At 44.4% G+C, this 19,070-nt stretch overlaps 1 protein-coding gene across 1 annotated transcript in view; it reads right to left on the bottom strand.

Moving 5' to 3' along the window:
* LOC115575652 (uncharacterized) overlaps positions 1-19,070 on the bottom strand; it is a 44,577-nt gene that overhangs the window by 17,776 nt on the left and 7,731 nt on the right. The window contains exons 11-26 of the mRNA XM_030407867.1: positions 16,721-17,505; positions 16,521-16,615; positions 16,330-16,467; positions 15,979-16,133; positions 14,618-15,652; positions 14,430-14,570; positions 11,566-11,574; positions 9,382-9,447; positions 7,557-7,577; positions 6,140-6,302; positions 5,227-5,495; positions 4,964-5,109; positions 4,531-4,882; positions 4,040-4,211; positions 3,390-3,643; positions 3,165-3,262 (exon numbers count right to left, since the gene is read on the bottom strand). Coding sequence (XP_030263727.1) covers positions 3,165-3,262; positions 3,390-3,643; positions 4,040-4,211; positions 4,531-4,882; positions 4,964-5,109; positions 5,227-5,495; positions 6,140-6,302; positions 7,557-7,577; positions 9,382-9,447; positions 11,566-11,574; positions 14,430-14,570; positions 14,618-15,652; positions 15,979-16,133; positions 16,330-16,467; positions 16,521-16,615; positions 16,721-17,505 — 3,899 coding nt within the window. The remainder of the gene's footprint in view (positions 1-3,164; positions 3,263-3,389; positions 3,644-4,039; positions 4,212-4,530; positions 4,883-4,963; positions 5,110-5,226; positions 5,496-6,139; positions 6,303-7,556; positions 7,578-9,381; positions 9,448-11,565; positions 11,575-14,429; positions 14,571-14,617; positions 15,653-15,978; positions 16,134-16,329; positions 16,468-16,520; positions 16,616-16,720; positions 17,506-19,070) is intronic.

The raw sequence follows: 19,070 nt of genomic DNA, 5'->3' as shown, positions 1-19,070 counted from the left end.
ATGAATGCTGAGAGCGCCGGGGAATGTGGATGACGGAGCGCATCCGAGGTAGCTGAGAGGATTGGATATTGTCATTGGTTGATGGAGAGGTTTCTGGGACTTCTGGAGTGTGGTGATCTCCTTCAAATGTGTCGCTGTCTGACGGGTAGAGAAGGAGCTGGTCCATTGTTAAGGTAAGCATTCTTTTTCTTTTTCTTTTTTCTTTCGCTGTCGGTCTGTCACGATCATGTGAAGACTGAGTCAAGGAGAAAGAAACAAATGCGGTGTGCTTAAGTACTTCTGGTGCGGAAATTGGGACGTGTTCGAGGCGCGGTCTTAGTTCCCGGATCTACTTTAACAAACTTCATCAGATCTGTAAACTGAAGAGCAGCAGAGGGACGCAGCACACTTGTATCCTTGCATCCTGGTTTTTCTCTTTGTGATACTTTATACTTTGACTCAAGTTTGACTTTTGAATACTTTTACTCTGACGCAACAACCTGACTTTCAACCCAGCAGACGGAATTTTTTTTTCAAGTTTCTTCCGGATGACTCATGATGATGTACTTAAGTTAACTTACACAATAGGTCTGTGTAGTCCATTCATCTCTGCTGACAGCCGGACAGGAAGTGCTGCTCAGGGTGAACTGGTCAAACAGCATCTGGCCTCCAACCAACACATGAACTGTATCAGATATTGATCTTAAACAACACCAACCAGGAGAAACTTTCAACAGCACCAAGGCCAAACGTCACCGTTAACTTAAGCAATCAGCACGTGACGAGTGTTTCGATCATCTGAGCTTCAACGAGACCCAGACGCCTCCAAAGATAGCAAATAACTGGGATGTTTCTGTCGTAACAAACAAATGCGTCCCCTTCCTGTCGTGACCACGCCCCCCCCAGTGAAAGTGCTGATGCCATATTGAAAACTAGGAGCAGCCACATGCCTAAAAGCTGCATTTTGCTTTTTTCCCATCAAACAATAAAGAATCACAAAGGTTATGATTGTGTTGACAGTAGGACAGTAAGAGAAAAGACCTGTTGTCTACAGAGAGATGTAAATGTTGAACCGTGAGACGCAGTGAGTCAGTTTGTTGTCCACCAACACGTGAGCTGATTATGTCTGTAGATCGAAGCAAATCAAAAAAGACCCTTTGTAAAGTTGTAACTACAGTTTTAACTGTGAAATAATAAGGCCCGAGCTTGAAACTGTTGTTTTTAGAATGGAGTTTGGTTTACCAAAATTATCAGAATTCTAATATTAACATAACATTTATGACCGCATTAATATAAAATTCTGACTTTCTTCTTTGAATTTCTTCTCCAAAAGTACATAGTGGCCCTTTAGAGAGACAGAAGGGGACACAGAGCAGCATTCTGAACATGTAGCTGGTAAACCTGTTCTAGTAGTAACCCAAAATAAAATATGAGCCTCAAAATGAGCATAACATGTCTTCTTTAAGAACATTAAGTTTTATTTAATTCAGTCCTGCTACAAATAATCGACAGTCATTGATCAGGCTGAAAAACCACAAACAACATTTATACATTTGTTCAGTAAGGCTTAATAATTAATTTGCTTCATTTTAGACTGGAAGCACTCAGTGTCCTGAATTTCCTGAGACTGATCAGATAATTAAGATGAATCATGTTTTATAGTTGTGACAGAGAAGCAGGCTGCAGGCTGAGACACTGCAGCTGAACACAAGTGTTACTGTAGTGTTTCACAAAACCCTTGAAGAAGAATCAAGTCACAGATCACTTCACGCAGCCTGGAGCCACATTTGAGCTCTTTAACGTTCATTTGTGCCTCTGACATGGTGTAAAGGTCCTATAAGAAGAGGTGGACACACATGAAGAAGACAAGGAGATGGAAGAAGAAGAAGAAGGTGGAGTGAGCAGGAGCACCCGCAGTGGTGGCGACCACGGTGGTGGCGGGGCTGTTGGTGGTGCTGTTGGTGGTGCTGTTGGAGGTACTGTTGGTGGTGCTGTTGGAGGTTGGAGATAAGAACGCTCCCACCGTCCGAACCAGGAAGTCCTGATAGGTGCTCAGTTTGGTGAAGACCATCACATCCTCTCTGGTTTCTGACCGGGTGCTGCTGGTGCTGTTGATGCTGCTGGTGGAGTTGTTCTGAACCGCTAACACAGCCGCCTGGAACCAGGAGCCGCCCACCTTACACATGATTGGACCGCCAGAATCACCCTGAACAAACAGGAAGACGTATAAAGTCAAAAACAACCTGTTTGTAGATAATGAATTGTACAACAGAAACACTTAGCACAGTGAATGCTTTCTTAGCATGATGCTAACAGCTGCTCTAAACTGGGGCTAACAAAACTCCAGAGCTTTATACACATATGCTCAAATAAGGCCGTGGTTGGGCTGGCGCGTTTAGGGGCACATTGGGGGTAGCGGAGGGTTGTCCATGACGTGCTTGTGTATGGAGCCAGAACAGTGACTTTAAAATTTGGCATCCAAAAAAAAAAATTGGCATTGAAAACAAAGCCAGTACTGAAAAAAGAAACATTGTCATTGAAACATTTGTATTGAAAACAGTTGTATTGGCATTGAAACAAGTATTGGCACTGAAAAAAGAAAGAAATTCAAATAATTCAAATCCGAAAATCTTATCATTTTATTTTATTGAGATTTTTTTGTATTTTTCAATGACAATCTTCAGATTTTTTTCTTCATGTCTGAGGAGAGGGGCAAGTAGAGTGTGGTTTGCATATCATTTGAGAAGGTGATGGCAGCAGCCTGCGGGAAGGCAGGGCTGGACGGTCCAGCCACAATACACCATGTTAGGGCCCGTGTGCCGGCCGTCTCTGGGCAACACAGAGTCCAGCTACCTCGCAGACTTTTCTTCAAGCTCTCTCCGGAGTACCCAAGTCTCTGTGTATCTGGTTCAGAGACAGTGTTGGCTTGGCATGTCACAACATGTTTCACGTCTTTTTTTAAAGAAAAATAAAATAAAATTTATATTATATAGGTCTTTTTTAAAAAAAAAATATATCATGTTATTGTTCAAAATTGTAGTTTGTAAATTGAGTAGTTAAGCTATGTAGTTCAACTAAATGTAGTTTACGTCTCCCTAAGACTGCGATCCAGTGGGTGTGTGAATGCAGGGTAGTTTATAAAGTTTCAGATTAAACATCGATGTTTAAAAGTATAACCTGCTCACCTGCTCCAGTGTAAAAGTTCCTGTACAGATGCTGTCACTCGATGACGCATTCCCACAATTTACCACTGAGGTCTGGAACTCCTGCAGAGCTTGTTCCTCTAGAAGAAGAGAGAATGATGTGAAACCTCTCAGTCAAACACAGATGGCAGTGCCTACATGTCTGATCTAAAGAGGTAAAATGATGCAGAGAGTTGGTTTGACGGTCACACTGTGTCATGGACTCACCTCCTCCTCGCCCGGAGCTCCAGCCAGCAGCCCAGCAGGTGGAGCCCACAGCGAAGGTCTGTCCGTTGTCCAGACAGATGGGCTGGATGTAGTCAGTCAGGATGGGTTGGGCTGACAGAAGCAGCACTGCCACATTAGACCCAGTGAGGTTACTCAGAGTGATGTTTGTCACATTCAGCGTCACCTCGAAGGGGTTGGATCCATTCTGGTTCAAGCGCCCCAAAACGACGGTCCATTCAGAGGCTATGGGAGAACTGAGGGAGACAGAATGAACTGACTTAGGACACAAACCATCTCCCATCAAACAATGTCCTTTACTCAGTGACATCATTAATTAACCTGTGATGAGGTGTCTGACACCGACCGACTCGTATAGACAAAGTGTTCATCTCTCTGTGGACGACCTGAAGCCACAGATCTCTTCTCTTACTGTCCTTCGTTCTTTGGTCAAGTAAATTAAATCATAAACTTTGAGATTTTTTATTGTTTGAAGTGAAAATTGCAACACAGCTGCTTATAGATAGGTCCCTAGCTGTTTTCAGTCTTTTACAACGTTTGTTTTCACCCAAAGGGCATCATGGTCGTTCTGTGACGTGTAGCTGCTCATTTATATCAACTGACCATCCATGACTGCACTCCAGGTAACTCACCTTAGGAAGCAGTCAGCGTTGCTCAACACAGAGTCCACGGACACCAGAGTCCCTCCACACATGTGATTTCCATTCTTCTGGAGGCTCGCCATCCAGGGCCAAATACCAGCCGTCGCCACTGAGCTCCCTCCTAAAATTCGGGTATTTCTCGGGGCTTGGCCACAGACCACAGCTGGAGAGAAAAACAGAAGGTACGCAATTATATTTTCTTGAATGATTCTGACCAAATACTGTAGATCCTACTTAGACTGTACTGAGATCTGTAAGCACAGTGTCACGTTGTATTGTCAAACTTTGGTCAAACCCAACAGTGAAGAACAGTGTTGTGTTTTGTTTGAATATTCACTCTGTGTAAACATTTTACAGCCTCGATGAAAAGGTGGAAGAAGATGAACTCCATTATTTATGAAATGATGAAAAGTTTTTTCACTAATAAAAGTGTACAAAATATCTAAATTAAAAGCTAAAGGTCTGCGCTCAAAGACACTCACGTTTGGCTGTGGTTGTTGGAGCTATTGTGGTGGTTTTTGGAGCGGTTGTGGTGGTTGTTGTTGGAGCCGTGGTGGTGGTAGTTTGACCTGTGGTTGTTGGAGCGATGGTGGTCGGTGGTGCTGGCAGACCAGCACAGGTGACGCTGAGGTCTCCGTCTGTCCCAGTGGACCTGAAGGTTAAGAATCCAGGCTGGTTGGTGGAGATCTGGCTGTTGATCCAGGTCTGGTACCGGGACACTCTGGCGTAGACTCCTGGGAAATTCGGCAGAGCACAACCTCTTCCAAAACTGACGACTCCAGACTGGATCCAGCGACTGTTCTGCTTGCTAACCATCGGACCGCCGGAGTCTCCCTGTGAGGAGACGAACATTTAGGAGGAGGAATCTTTGCAGCAGGTAAAATGTGACACAAACGCAGGTGTGACAATGATTACCTGACAGGAGTCCCTCCCTCCTTCACGTAAGCCGGCACAGATCATGTTGTCTGTGATTCGACCCACTCCATAGTCACAGTTACACTGTCTGTTCCCCACAACCGGCACCTCCACCTCCATCAGGTTTTGTGGGGAAGGAAGGGGCACTGTAGAGACACAAAACAGCTGAAGCAACCATAATATCATAAATTAAACGTATCCCTACTGATGGTCAGTCACACTGTCTCTGAAATTAAATCAGATCCAGTTGTTCTCTGACCCACCTCCAGATCCGATGGTTCCCCAGCCGGTGACCCAGGAGTCGGTGCCGTTGAAGAAGGTGCTGTCCGATGCTGCGAGGCAGACGGGCCGGATGAAGTTGTTGAACTCAACAGTTGAGGAGAGTCTCAGGAGGGAGATGTCGTTGTCAAAAGTAGAAGGGTTGTAGTTGGGATGGTTGATGATCTGTGCCACTGTCCGAGACACCGCATTGGGGTTCAATCCCTCCTGACTCTGACGACCCAGACTCACTACCAGACCACTTGTACCGATACTGAACAGAAGAGAAACACAAGGAGACATGAGAAGCTAACAGTGTCCCTGTCACACAGAGGAGCTCTCAGGCCTTTCACCTTTCTTGTTAGCGTGAGTTAGGGCGGTAATGAACCCTGATGTTAAACAGCCTGAACTCTCGGTGGAGTTCCCTTTTCATTTTCTCCCTCGCCTCTTGACAGAGATTTCCCCACAAGTCATTGTGCCTTTGACTTAACTCAACTGGAGTCGCTATGTCAACAACTTTTTCATCAGAAAATGAACAACATGAGACTCCACTTGGAAATCAAAGACATGTGACTGAGTTGACCGGAGACATGATGACCTGAATCACATGTCTTTTTTGTTGTTCAGTTTAAATATTAATCCAGATTCATTCTGAAGAGGTCCCGAACAAGCCCCCAGGAAAAGCGCCAGGCTTTGAAGCCAGTTTTTGTATCAGCCAAAATATGGAACCACATCATCACGTGATGCACTGCGGCCAGAATTTTTTTTTTTTACCATAAACCAACCTTTAGATTAACTGAGCAGGTTTAGTAGGATTTCACGGGGCTCCATCTCCAGGGCTTTAATGTAATGTCCTTGGTCCTGACAGCCAGACTGGGAGCCACTGTTAGAAAGACATCACGGCATGTTGTTGCTCACCTTTGGAAGCAGTGAGCTGCACTCAGCACCCACTGGTTGTTGATGAGGGATCCTCCACAGAAGTGAGATCCTCCAGTCTGCAGACTGACCTGCCAGGGCCAGGCTCCTGCAGGGGCCACCTGACCTCCAACAATCCTGGGGTTGAGAGGAGGCTGACCACACACTGAGGAGACACATGACACAAACACAGAGTGAGACCTCCTGTTTGCTCCCTGGATTACCTCTGTGGTCTCTGACAGCAGCCAGCAGGATTAGAACTGCTGCTCTGTGATCCTGGGAGTGTGCCCACGCTCTCAGGTGTGGCTAATCCACCATTCTTTAGTGATAAAGGTAAATTATCATATTTTATAATTAGTCAAGACGTTTCATTGCTTTTACTTGCTGTGTTAAAGGGTCACTCCACCAATTCTCCACACTTCTGCTAGGTGTTCTTCTGTGAATTAAGCGAAGATTCTCACAACCTGAACCTGAACTACCTGCAGTTTTATCTAGACTGAGGAGCAAATCAAAAATGGATAAAGAATGAATGACTCAATAAATAATTTATTGGGTCATTGATTGCACCAAGATGAAATAAATGTAGTTGTTCATCAAATTTTGAAGTGTGACCTTAATTTGTATTTCTATTGCTTATGTGTTCATTTCCCTCAGTATTAAATAATCTTCTCATTTTTAGATTTAGTTTTTTATTTTAGAATTTTTATTTCTGAAGCTTGTTATTTTCCTTTTACCCCATTTATTCCACCAAAACTGAATTTATATTTGTTTGTTTTTTAACATTTCGTAAACATGCAATATGTTGGAATTTTAGTTAAAAATATATTTTTTAAAAAGCCTAAAATTATCAACAGAATGTGAAGAAATAACCATTTTTTGTTGCTCAGATCCACTAGCTGCACTGCTAAGTGAGCTAACTAGCTTAAAGTTAGCAGCAGGTAGCAGTTACTGTGGTGATACGTTGCCACTTGTTAAGAATATGAATTTGACTGGTCAGTTCTTACATACTGCACCTTTTTAAAGGAATAATAACAATATATATGTTTATGTTTAGAAACTAGTACAAAGTCTTGTATGGCTCCAGAAGAAGCTGCATATAATCTGATCAACTGGCTCTAATGATGTCAATGAGTGGCTGAGTTGCATTGTGGGTAATGTAGGCAGCAGGTTTTGAAAAGGACAAAGAACGTGTGGAATAAAGAAGTTGACATCTTTGATCATGACAATAATAGACCAGTGGACCTTTTTTTCAAAATCTGGCACCTACATTACCCACAATGCATTTCAGCCACTGAGTGACATCACTGGAGACAGATCTGTGTAAAACTGGTGGAGTTACCAAACGTTCCCAACAACACTTTAAAAATGTCCTGAATGACGGAGGGAAAGTCAGGAAGTAAAAAAGGAAACTTGAACTCACCATCTGCTTGTGAGTGAGACTCTGAAAAACAGAAAACAAACAAGAATCACAGGTGCTATAGTGACATGACATTAGCTGCATTAAATAATTGGTGGGAGGTTTATACTGACAGTTTACATCTGCTGAGTCAGACTATCTGAGATGTGTCAGAGTTCCTCTAAATACCAGCAGATTTGACTGTTTTACACAAACTGAGTACCAGCTGATGAGTATTACTATTCTGTTGAGCTGCTCTGCACAGTGTGACAAGTTAAAATGATGATCTGTTTTATGTGTTTTTGGAGCTTTTTTGATAAGACAGCTGAAGATGGGACTGGAACGAGTGGAGAGAAGAGTCGACATGTAGCGGGTCAGAATTGAACCTCAGCAGAGAAGTCAAACCTGCACACAGTCTGTCCTCCAGTAGAAGTTCAGATACTCTGGTGAAAGTAGAAGTACTGATTCAGCTTGTTTACTCTAGTAGAAGTAATAGAGTACAGAGTATCAGAGTAAAAAGTCTCCCTCTGAAGGACATCTGTGGTCAAAGCTAACTGAAGCTCACGTCATATTATAATAGAATTCAAAGACTATTAAAGTTAAAGGTAGAATCAGTAGGATTTGTCCCAGCTGTTCCTGAACGCAGCACAAAGACAGTTGATTGTTGAGTCTCATTCCCAGGACGTCAAATAGACACATGTTGGGTTGGTAAAGCGTCCCGAGCAGCAACAAAGAGAGAAAATCAGAAACTCTCTGCAGATACGAGACACTAACACGCCTTTTCTCCACATTCCAGTCTCCCTCTCTGTCTGTTTACGGCTTCTTACGGCTTCTACATCTTTGTCTTGTCGCTGCATCTGCTGTGTGTGATGTGCCCTGATAAGTTGGCATCAGTCTTGGAATGTTGGGAAGGCGGAGAGATGAAACCAAATAGAAATAACCCATAATTTCCATCAAACACATCAAACTAAAGTAACGAGGCTGTTTTGAAAATGTGAGGAGAGGGTTCAGATGTTTGTGTTCAGATGTGGAGAGGAGAAGTCACAGAGATGCTAAACATTTAGCAGGCGAGTTTTGAAGCATTCACTCTGAATCTTTCTACAACTGAAAAGATCAAGAAAGTTTGGTCTGTCAAGGATCAGGACACAACCTCCAAACACTGTTCATCTCTCACTTACAATCAAGAATTAATTGAAAGAATGAATTTTAACAACGTTTTCATCAACGATTCATCAGGAGATGACCTGATAAAAAATCTTTTGTCGGCCCTCCAACTTCTCGTAGGCATCTGTCGATCCACAGGTGTGAGAAAAAAAAGGTTTTACTCGGTCTATCAAAGATGAAATTAGAATAATTACATCAATTAAAGTGACTCATCTCCGTGCACGTCATGTCAAAATGAACAGATTCTGTGTCTTGGATTTACTAAATGTTGCTGAATTTTGGTCTCTTCAAACCACAAGTTCTTTACAATAACTCAACTAATGCCAAGCATCCTCAAAATAAGTTAAAAGGGTAATAAAAGTAGGAGAAGAAGAAGCCTACATGGAACTAAAGTGTTTAAAATGCCTTCATCACATTTACATGTATCCACACAATCCTCACCAGACACCAAATCTGTGAATATTAACAAAGGCACAAATATCTCTAACAGATTTGACCATTTTCATGCCGAGCTCCACTCAACACTCTGATTTTGTGCATTTTGTTGCACAGGTTTTGAGTTTTGAGTGCAGAATTTGCTGCTCTCACTGATTTAGTTGCTTTTAACTTCCTCCTCAGCATGTTTCCTCCTCAGCAGATCTCAAACATGATTGGTTCAGGTGTGTGTAGTGAGGACGGTCCTTACCTGTTGTCAGGAGCGTCAGCAGAGCCGCCACACAGATCACTTTGTAGAGAGTCATGACTGTAAACTCTTACCATCAGACGTGCAGCGGTGTATATAACCCTCCTCTCTCCTCCCTCTCTCTCCAGCATCAGAGCATACCTGTCTCACAAACAACGCTACCTGTCTCACAAACAACGCTACCTGTCTCACAAACAACGCTACCTGTCTCGCAAACAATGCTACCTGTCTCACAAACAACACTACCTGTCTCGCAAACAACGCTACCTGTCTCACAAACAACGCTACCTGTCTCACAAACAATGCCACCTGTCTCACAAACAATGCCACCTGTCTCACAAACAACACTACCTGTCTCACAAACAATGCCACCTGTCTCACAAACAACACTACCTGTCTCACAAACAACACTACCTGTCTCACAAACAATGCCACCTGTCTCACAAACAACACTACCTGTCTCACAAACAACGCCACCTGTCTCACAAACAACACTACCTGTCTCACAAACAATGCCACCTGTCTCACAAACAATGCCACCTGTCCTCCACCAAACAACCCACTACCTGTCTCACCAAACAACGCCCACCTGTTCTCACAAACAACCACTACCTGTCTCACAAACAATGCCACCTGTCCTCACAAACAACACTACCTGTCTCACAAACTAACAATACCTGTCTCACAAACAAACAATACCTGTCTCACAACAACACTACCTGTCTTCACAAAACAACAAATCCTGTCTCACAACAACACTTACCTGTCTCACAAACAACGCTACCTCCTGTCTCACCAAACACAACTACCTGTCTCCAACAAACGATGCTACCTGTCTCACAAACAACGCAACCTGTCTCACAAACAACACTACCTGTCTCACAAACAACAACTACCTGTCTACAAAACGATGCTACCTGTCTCCACAAACAATGCTACCTGTCTCACAAAGCTTCCTGCTACCTGTCTCACAAACGATGCTACCTGTCTCACAAACAATGCTACCTGTCTCACAAACAATGCTACCTGTCTCACAAACAACACTACCTGTCTCACAAACAACACTACCTGTCTCACAAACGATGCTACCTGTCTCACAAACAACACTACCTGTCTCACAAACAACACTACCTGTCTCACAAACAATGCCACCTGTCTCACAAACAACACTACCTGTCTCACAAACAACACTACCTGTCTCACAAACAATGCTACCTGTCTCACAAACAACGCCACCTGTCTCACAAACAACACTACCTGTCTCACAAACAACACTACCTGTCTCACAAACAATGCCACCTGTCTCACAAACAACGCTACCTGTCTCACAAACAACACTACCTGTCTCACAAACAACACTACCTGTCTCACAAACAATGCTACCTGTCTCACAAACAATGCCACCTGTCTCACAAACTACACTACCTGTCTCACAAACAATACCTGTCTCACAAACAACACTACCTGTCTCACAAACAACACTACCTGTCTCACAAACAATGCTACCTGTCTCACAAACAACACTACCTGTCTCACAAACAACACTACCTGTCTCACAAACAATGCTACCTGTCTCACAAACAACACTACCTGTCTCACAAACAACACTACCTGTCTCACAAACGATGCTACCTGTCTCACAAACAATGCTACCTGTCTCACAAACAATGCTACCTGTCTCACAAACAATGCTACCTGTCTCACAAACGATGCTACCTGTCTCACAAACAATGCTACCTGTCTCACAAACAATGCTACCTGTCTCACAAACAACACTACCTGTCTCACAAACAATGCCACCTGTCTCACAAACAACACTACCTGTCTCACAAACAACACTACCTGTCTCACAAACAATGCCACCTGTCTCACAAACAACACTACCTGTCTCACAAACAACACTACCTGTCTCACAAACAATGCCACCTGTCTCACAAACAACGCTACCTGTCTCACAAACAACGCTACCTGTCTCACAAACAATGCCACCTGTCTCACAAACTACACTACCTGTCTCACAAACAATACCTGTCTCACAAACAACACTACCTGTCTCACAAACAACACTACCTGTCTCACAAACAACACTACCTGTCTCACAAACAACACTACCTGTCTTGCAAACAATGCTACCTGTCTCACAAACAATGCTACCTGTCCAAAGACACATTCTCCACTGCAATTCACCTGTTTCACCTGCTCACAGCAAACACGACAGTACTGAGATAAGATCCGCTCCAGTTCTGCTCTCTCTCCACTTTAACTACATTTCTACATTTTCCATGACACAATTCCATGATTTTACATGTAAAAAAACCCAACACATTAATACAGATTCAGCCTCTGTGGATTGTAAACAAGTATAAGAAACTGTGTGTAGATGTTTATGAGTTGTTGTCGGTTCCACCAAACATACAAAGAGTTCTCACATGAAGAACAATAATTCAAAGACTACAGGAAACTCTGAAACGGATTAATGTCTGAACAGAACAGGAAACAGTGCTTTCTTCTTTCGGGCCGTGTCCACAATACCTTTTTATTTCATCAACCACAATACCAACGGCCCTTTGCTTTTCCAATCCTTTTTTATTCTACATCAGGACATCAGAGCGAGGAGGAAGTGGGTGTACGACGTGATAGACAGGAGACATAATACAGTCAATGTTATTGTGTGTTCAGAGCGGCTATAAGAAAAAAACCCACTCGTCATCAGAAACAACTGAAAGAAGACCTGAATCGACCCGACGTGTGTAACCACCTCACTGTATAGAAAATAGTTCAAAGTGTCTCCAGCTGTGAAATGCTGCTCTAAGACTGATGCATCAGTATGTAATGTGTGTGATAAGGTCACATGGTCATTTTGACTTGTAATGGATTACATTCCTGTATCTGTACAAACACTTTGTCCACAAGTCTTCAGACCAGTTCAGTGATGACATCATGTGTTTCCAGTGTGGAGGACGAAGAGGGAGGAGCGTCTGGTTCTGTTCCCAAACGTCTCCGACCCCCCGGATGTTGTGAACAGCACTGACAGACTTTAACCGACTGACTGTCGCTAACAGAACTCACCTGACGACATTCCTGCGTCTCTGCTCAGCCGATCTGTCAGACGTCTTTTCTTTTTTACACCTTGCAGGTTTGATGTGTCAATGTGTTTAATGTTGTATGTGTCCTCTCCTGACACAACTCATGTGAACTGTTTTAGAAATAACTTTCTGGACAGATCACTGAATCAGGCGGCAGCAGAGCAGCTGGACGATGACATTCAATGTGCTGCTGAGCGATATGTGACTGTTGGCTCATGAACATGAGACTAAACATCACAAAGAGATGATGTTCTTACTGATCAACCTGACAGGTTAGCTGTACAAACAGATATATTATTATAAAAAGTGTGTTGGAGTATTATTATTGATTATAAAATGTAAGCAAACTCAAACTCATACCTTCATCTTTGATTGTTTCATTTATACAAACTAAAACATAGTTAAGAGGAAGTAAAAGTAACAATGGAAATATTTAAGCACACTAAAAGAACACCAAGTCTTTATTGAAGTACAGTACTTGTGTAAATGTACTTTGTTGCTGTCACAGTGATTCATTTTATATCAGTCAGAGAGTCAGACGTGATCAACTGGAACCAATGAGGGAAACTGACCTCAATCCTCTGACCTAAAAACACGACGTGGTTACTGTCAGATTAATACATAACAACAGAGATGGCAGAATTATTTCATCATGCACTGAACTATATAATAATTCTGATACGTGCAGAAGAAAGAAGCTAATAGAATAAATAATTAAGTGAATCATGAACAACGACACAAAGCAAACAGGACAAACTGAACCAGGTCAGAGAGGAAGAAGGAACCAACAACTAAAAACAAACTATAAAGAGTAAACATAAAATACTAAAGATGTAAAATGTCTGAAGTGAATCAGAGGTCAACAGTCCGTGTTTTAAATGTAGAAGTGAACTTTACACCGACACACAGGCAGGAATGAATCCTGCTGCCACTTCGGAACTGACCTACTGGAGATAAATAAACTGGTTTCAATGTTTTGTGAAACACAAACAGAGTCCGGCCCAAATCCCAGTTCACCTCTTACACCACTGCTGTCAAAGTTTTTCAGATCGAGGACCACTTAACAAATAAAAACCTCCTCACAGACCTCTCAGCTTCACAACATCCCCAGAACAGTTCGACAGGAGTGAGTGAGTCTCACTGTGAGTGGTCCATGTTTCACAGGCCTGGCAGTGATCAGATCAGTGTGTTGTAATCAAAACTACATCAACTTGTACATAAATTCAAACATTATTTTTAGAGCATTTAATGATTGTTTTCCAACATTGCGTGTCTAGAATATTTATGATTTATGTCAAAAACGATCAGCTGTTTACGGCCATGTGAGACTGACAGTCAGCACTAACATGAGTCGAGCCGAGCCGAGCCGAGGTGATAAAAGCCCGGGTCTACTGAGTCAGCTGACCCGGGTGTGAATGCAGAGTTTACACATCGGCATTGCACACAAAGCCTGATCTGAGCAGGTTTCATTGGGACTTTTGACCAGTGGAGAATGGGGTTATAAGAACTCATCACCCTCTTGAGTGCCTCAGACTTTTTCTACGATTCTAACACAGACCACGCCAAATACTGATATGCATTTAGAAAGGTTTATTGAACAGTATGAATTTTGTAGGATCGAAGATGTGTGAGAGGGATGGATTGAGGGTTCGAGGGGAGGGAAGGAGGATAGGAGGGGTGAGGAATAAGGGTCGAGGGTAGAGGGATGAAGGGATGAAAGGGAAGTCGGGTTAGGGTTAGGGTTAGGGTTAGAGGCTGGACATGGGGCCCCTGATGATAGTTTAACGAAAAAGTTAATGCCGCTGATGTAAACCTGGATGGTGGATGATTTTATCTTGAGGATGGAATGGGCAAATGTAATGAAGTTGGAGAGTGTTGGGATGTCAAAAGAAGGGAACGGGAGGCTGTAAGTGGAGTGGAAAGTTTTGTAACAATTCCATCCGGTCAGGTACGATGAGAGTGTACACGGAGCAACGCTGTTGAGGATGGCGTCTTGAGAAGTGGAGGCTTGGTGGTCCAGTGGCAGAGTCAGTTGAATATGGTTGCTGAAAACGGTGGGACTGGGGTCGGAAGAGGTTCGGAGGCTGGTGCCAATTGTCTGAACCTCTGAAAAGAGAGACGAGAAAGTGAGTCAGCGACTGAGTTTTTATGACCTGGGATGTGGGAGGCACGGATGATGAATTGGTGTTGGGCTGAGACCAGGGTGAGCCTTCGCATGAACTGCATGATGTCGAGGCAATGCGACCGCCATTTGTTGATTATGTCAACAACGGCGCTGTTGTCTGAGTATATGGCGATGGTCTTCTTTGACCATTCGTGGCCCCAAGGGATGGCTGCTATCAGGACTGGATATATTTCGTATATGGTGGAGGAAGGAGTCAGGGAAGACAATTCGGGCGGCCATGTGGCTGAGAACCACCTGCCGAGATAATAGCCGCCGAATCCGATGGAAGGGGCTGCGTCTGTGAATAGCTGGATGTCTTCTGGTTTAGTGAAGTGGTCATCGTAAAAGAACGAGATGCCGTTCCAGGACGAGAGGAACTGATGCCACAGTTTTAGCTCCATCTTGCATGCTTCGTCCAGCGGAACATGGGCATGGAGTGATGGGACGGAAGCAGCTATGGAGAGAAGGTGGGACAAGAAGGAACAACCTTGGGGAATGATACGGATGGCATAGTTGAGGTGGCCTAGCAGCGAGAGTAGTTGCCGTTTGGTGCATGTGTGAGCAAGAAGGAAGTTTGAAATGTGTAGGGCGATCCGGTGGGTTTTCTTGGGAGGAAGGAATGCTTGGAGTGAAACGGAGTCTAGGATGATGCCCAGGAACTCCAAGGAAGTGCTGGGGCCTTCCGTTTTCTCTGGGGCTTGGGGAACTCCGAGTATGAGGAATGTGGAGGTCGGAGAGTTGAGACCATATAATGGGGGTGAAGATGGCGGCGTGATGACGAGAAAGTCACCGAGGAGTAGGAGGACATGGGGGAGTTTGTGGTTGTTAGTCAGGATCCAGCAGAGTGCTTCAGATAGAGAGTCGAATATTTTTGGGCTGCTTTTGCACCCGAAGGTCAGACGCACTGCAAAGTAGTATGTGCCCTTCCAGAGGATGCCGAAAAGACCCCAGAAGTCGGGGTGGATGGGGAGGATTTTAAATGCGCTGGTAATGTCAGTCTTGGACAGCCAGGCTCCTTGGTCGGCTAGGCGGATGAGGGAGATGGCGTGGTCGATTGAAGTATATTGCATGGAGAAATCTGGACTGGGAATTAAGCTATTGATACTTGGGACAGTCGATCCATGGGGGGGGATGAGAGGTCCATGATTAGTCTCTTTTTTCCTGAGTATTTTCTAGTGGCTATGCCGATTTGACTGATTCTGTATTTTGGGAAGGGTGGGCTGAAAAATGGGCCAATCATGAAGGATTCTATAACTTCCTTATCCAGGAGTTTGTCGACTATATCGGACTCGGTGATGGCTGACTGCAAATTGTGGCATGTGTAGGAGGAATCTGGCATGACCTGCAAACCTGGGTGGAAGCCGTGTGTAAAACCCTGGATGAGGAAGTTAACGAACTGGCGGTCTAGATGGTTCTTTAAGGCAGTGGCGAGAGCGTTGATTTTGATTGGTGTATTAAGATACTTACACAAGTTGTGCTTGGTGGGGTTATGAGGGCAGGTAGGTCTGGAGTGCGCGCCGCCACAGAAGGAGCAGGTGTGGAGGAATCAGCAACTAGAGGCGCTGCATCCTAGGTCATTGAAATTGTTACACACCATCCTCCCGCCCTGGTAAAGGATTGGTCTTCCTCTCTTATCCACGCCTTTGGGAAGGGCAGTCAGGCATGAAGGGCATCAGTGACACGCAGTCGTCCAGTTCTGACCTGCGGTCGGGGAAGGTGGAACAGATGATGTTGCGGTACAGTGAGAAAGTGAAAGCGAATTCGACGGCTGTGAGTTCCTTGGAGCGGGTGGTGAGTGGTTGTTTGAGTTCGACGGGGCCGTGTGAAGTTAGCACTTCCCTGGGGATAGCATGAGGAAGGGTGAATGAGTTGAGCGAGGTCAACGTAGTTACCGGCAAGGATCTGATGCCTGAGTGAGGGTGACACGGGGGATGGTCGAGCGGGTGCGGCTGGGCGTGCTACGGGTGGTATGGTGGTTAAGGTGAAGCTGTTGGGCGGAGGAAGATGGGTGGGAAAGTCACTGAAACCTGCTGATGGTGGAGCTGTGGAGAAAAGGGGGTGTGTGAAATGGAGGATGAGAAATGTTATTTACATGTGGGTTACGGTGTTGGCCTGTATCGAGGTGGGAGGCGCTGAGGTGGTCAGGGAAGATGGGATCAGAAAGGTAGAAATGAGAGAAGAGGAAAGGATGCTGGGATGGAGGGATGCGTGTGCTTGGGTTGTTTGTGAGGGCTGAGGAAAAAGGGAAGAAGGTTGGGATAACTCTGGGACAGAAAGGCCTGTGCAGAGTGTGATACGACCTGGCCCTCTGAGAGGGCTGGGCGTCTTGGGCGGTGCGACGCACTGTGACGTCATCGATGTTGCTGCGGACGCGGCGCTGCGAACCCAGAAGTGCTCGGGAAGCTCGGCGAGGGAGAGTGGTGTGTTGCTGAGAGTCCGTGAGGAGTTGGAAAAGTTTTGCCTTTTTGTCGGAGCGATGGAAAGGGATGTTGAGTTGGCTGAGCGTGTGTTTGAGGCGAGCGATTGTCCAGTCGGAGATGTTTGCGGCTGAGGCGCCGTCAGAGAGTTGACAGGGTGAATCCGGGCCAGAGCAGCTTGGCCTGTTGCTCGAACGCCTGGATGTCAAGCGGGTAGGTGATGGCCGTGTGGAGCAGCCAATGTCCCTTGGACGCCGAAGACGGGATCTTCCCCTTAGGCTGCTGGAAGGCGAAGGTCTGACGATGTCGGAGATGTTGGAAGATGAATGCTGAGAGCGCCGGGGAATGTGGATGACGGAGCGCATCCGAGGTAGCTGAGAGGATTGGATATTGTCATTGGTTGATGGAGAGGTTTCTGGGACTTCTGGAGTGTGGTGATCTCCTTCAAATGTGTCGCTGTCTGACGGGTAGAGAAGGAGCTGGTCCATTGTTAAGGTAAGCATTCTTTTTCTTTTTCTTTTTTCTTTCGCTGTCGGTCTGTCACGATCATGTGAAGACTGAGTCAAGGAGAAAGAAACGGATGCGGTGTGCTTAAGTACTTCTGGTGCGGAAATTGGGACGTGTTCGAGGCGTGGTCTTAGTTCCCGGATCTACTTTAACAAACTTCATCAGATCTGTAAACTGAAGAGCAGCAGAGGGACGCAGCACACTTGTATCCTTGCATCCTGGTTTTTCTCTTTGTAATACTTTATACTTTGACTCAAGTTTGACTTTTGAATACTTTTTCTCTGACGCTACAACCTGACTTTCAACCCAGCAGACGGAATTTTTTTTTCAAGTTTCTTCCGGATGACTCATGATGATGTACTTAAGTTAACTTACACAATAGGTCTGTGTAGTCCATTCATCTCTGCTGACAGCCGGACAGGAAGTGCTGCTCAGGGTGAACTGGTCAAACAGCATCTGGCCTCCAACCAACACATGAACTGTATCAGATATTGATCTTAAACAACACCAACCAGGAGAAACTTTCAACAGCACCAAGGCCAAACGTCACCGTTAACTAAAGCAATCAGCACGTGACGAGTGTTTCGATCATCTGAGCTTCAACGAGACCCAGACGCCTCCAAAGATAGCAAATAACTGGGATGTTTCTGTCGTAACAAACAAATGCGTCCCCTTCCTGTCGTGACCACGCCCCCCCCAGTGAAAGTGCTGATACCATATTGAAAACTAGGAGCAGCCACATGCCTAAAAGCTGCATTTTGCTTTTTTCCCATCAAACAATAAAGAATCACAAAGGTTATGATTGTGTTGACAGTAGGACAGTAAGAGAAAAGACCTGTGACCTCCTGTCATCCATAGAGAGATGTAAATGTTGAACCGTGAGACGCAGTGAGTCAGTTTGTTGTCCACCAACACGTGAGCTGATTATGTCTGTAGATCGAAGCAAATCAAAAAAGACCCTTTGTAAAGTTGTAACTACAGTTTTAACTGTGAAATAATAAGGCCCGAGCTTGAAACTGTTGTTTTTAGAATGGAGTTTGGTTTACCAAAATTATCAGAATTCTAATATTAACAAAACATTTATGACCGCATTAATATAAAATTCTGACTTTCTTCTTTGAATTTCTTTTCCAAAAGTACATAGTGGCCCTTTAGAGAGACAGAAGGGGACACAGAGCAGCATTCTGAACATGTAGCTGGTAAACCTGTTCTAGTAGTAACCCAAAATAAAATATGAGCCTCAAAATGAGCATAACATGTCTTCTTTAAGAACATTAAGTTTTATTTAATTCAGTCCTGCTACAAATAATCGACAGTCATTGATCAGGCTGAAAAACCACAAACAACATTTATACATTTGTTCAGTAAGGCTTAATAATTAATTTGCTTCATTTTAGACTGGAAGCACTCAGTGTCCTGAATCTCCTGAGACTGATCAGATAATTAAGATGAATCATGTTTTATAGTTGTGACAGAGAAGCAGGCTGCAGGCTGAGACACTGCAGCTGAACACAAGTG

Source organism: Sparus aurata, chromosome 23, assembly GCF_900880675.1.
Source record: "Sparus aurata chromosome 23, fSpaAur1.1, whole genome shotgun sequence".
In the NCBI taxonomy this organism is placed as follows: Eukaryota; Metazoa; Chordata; class Actinopteri; order Spariformes; family Sparidae; genus Sparus; species Sparus aurata.
Note: the sequence above shows the minus strand (reverse complement) of the source record. Positions and strands in the feature narration are given on the sequence as shown.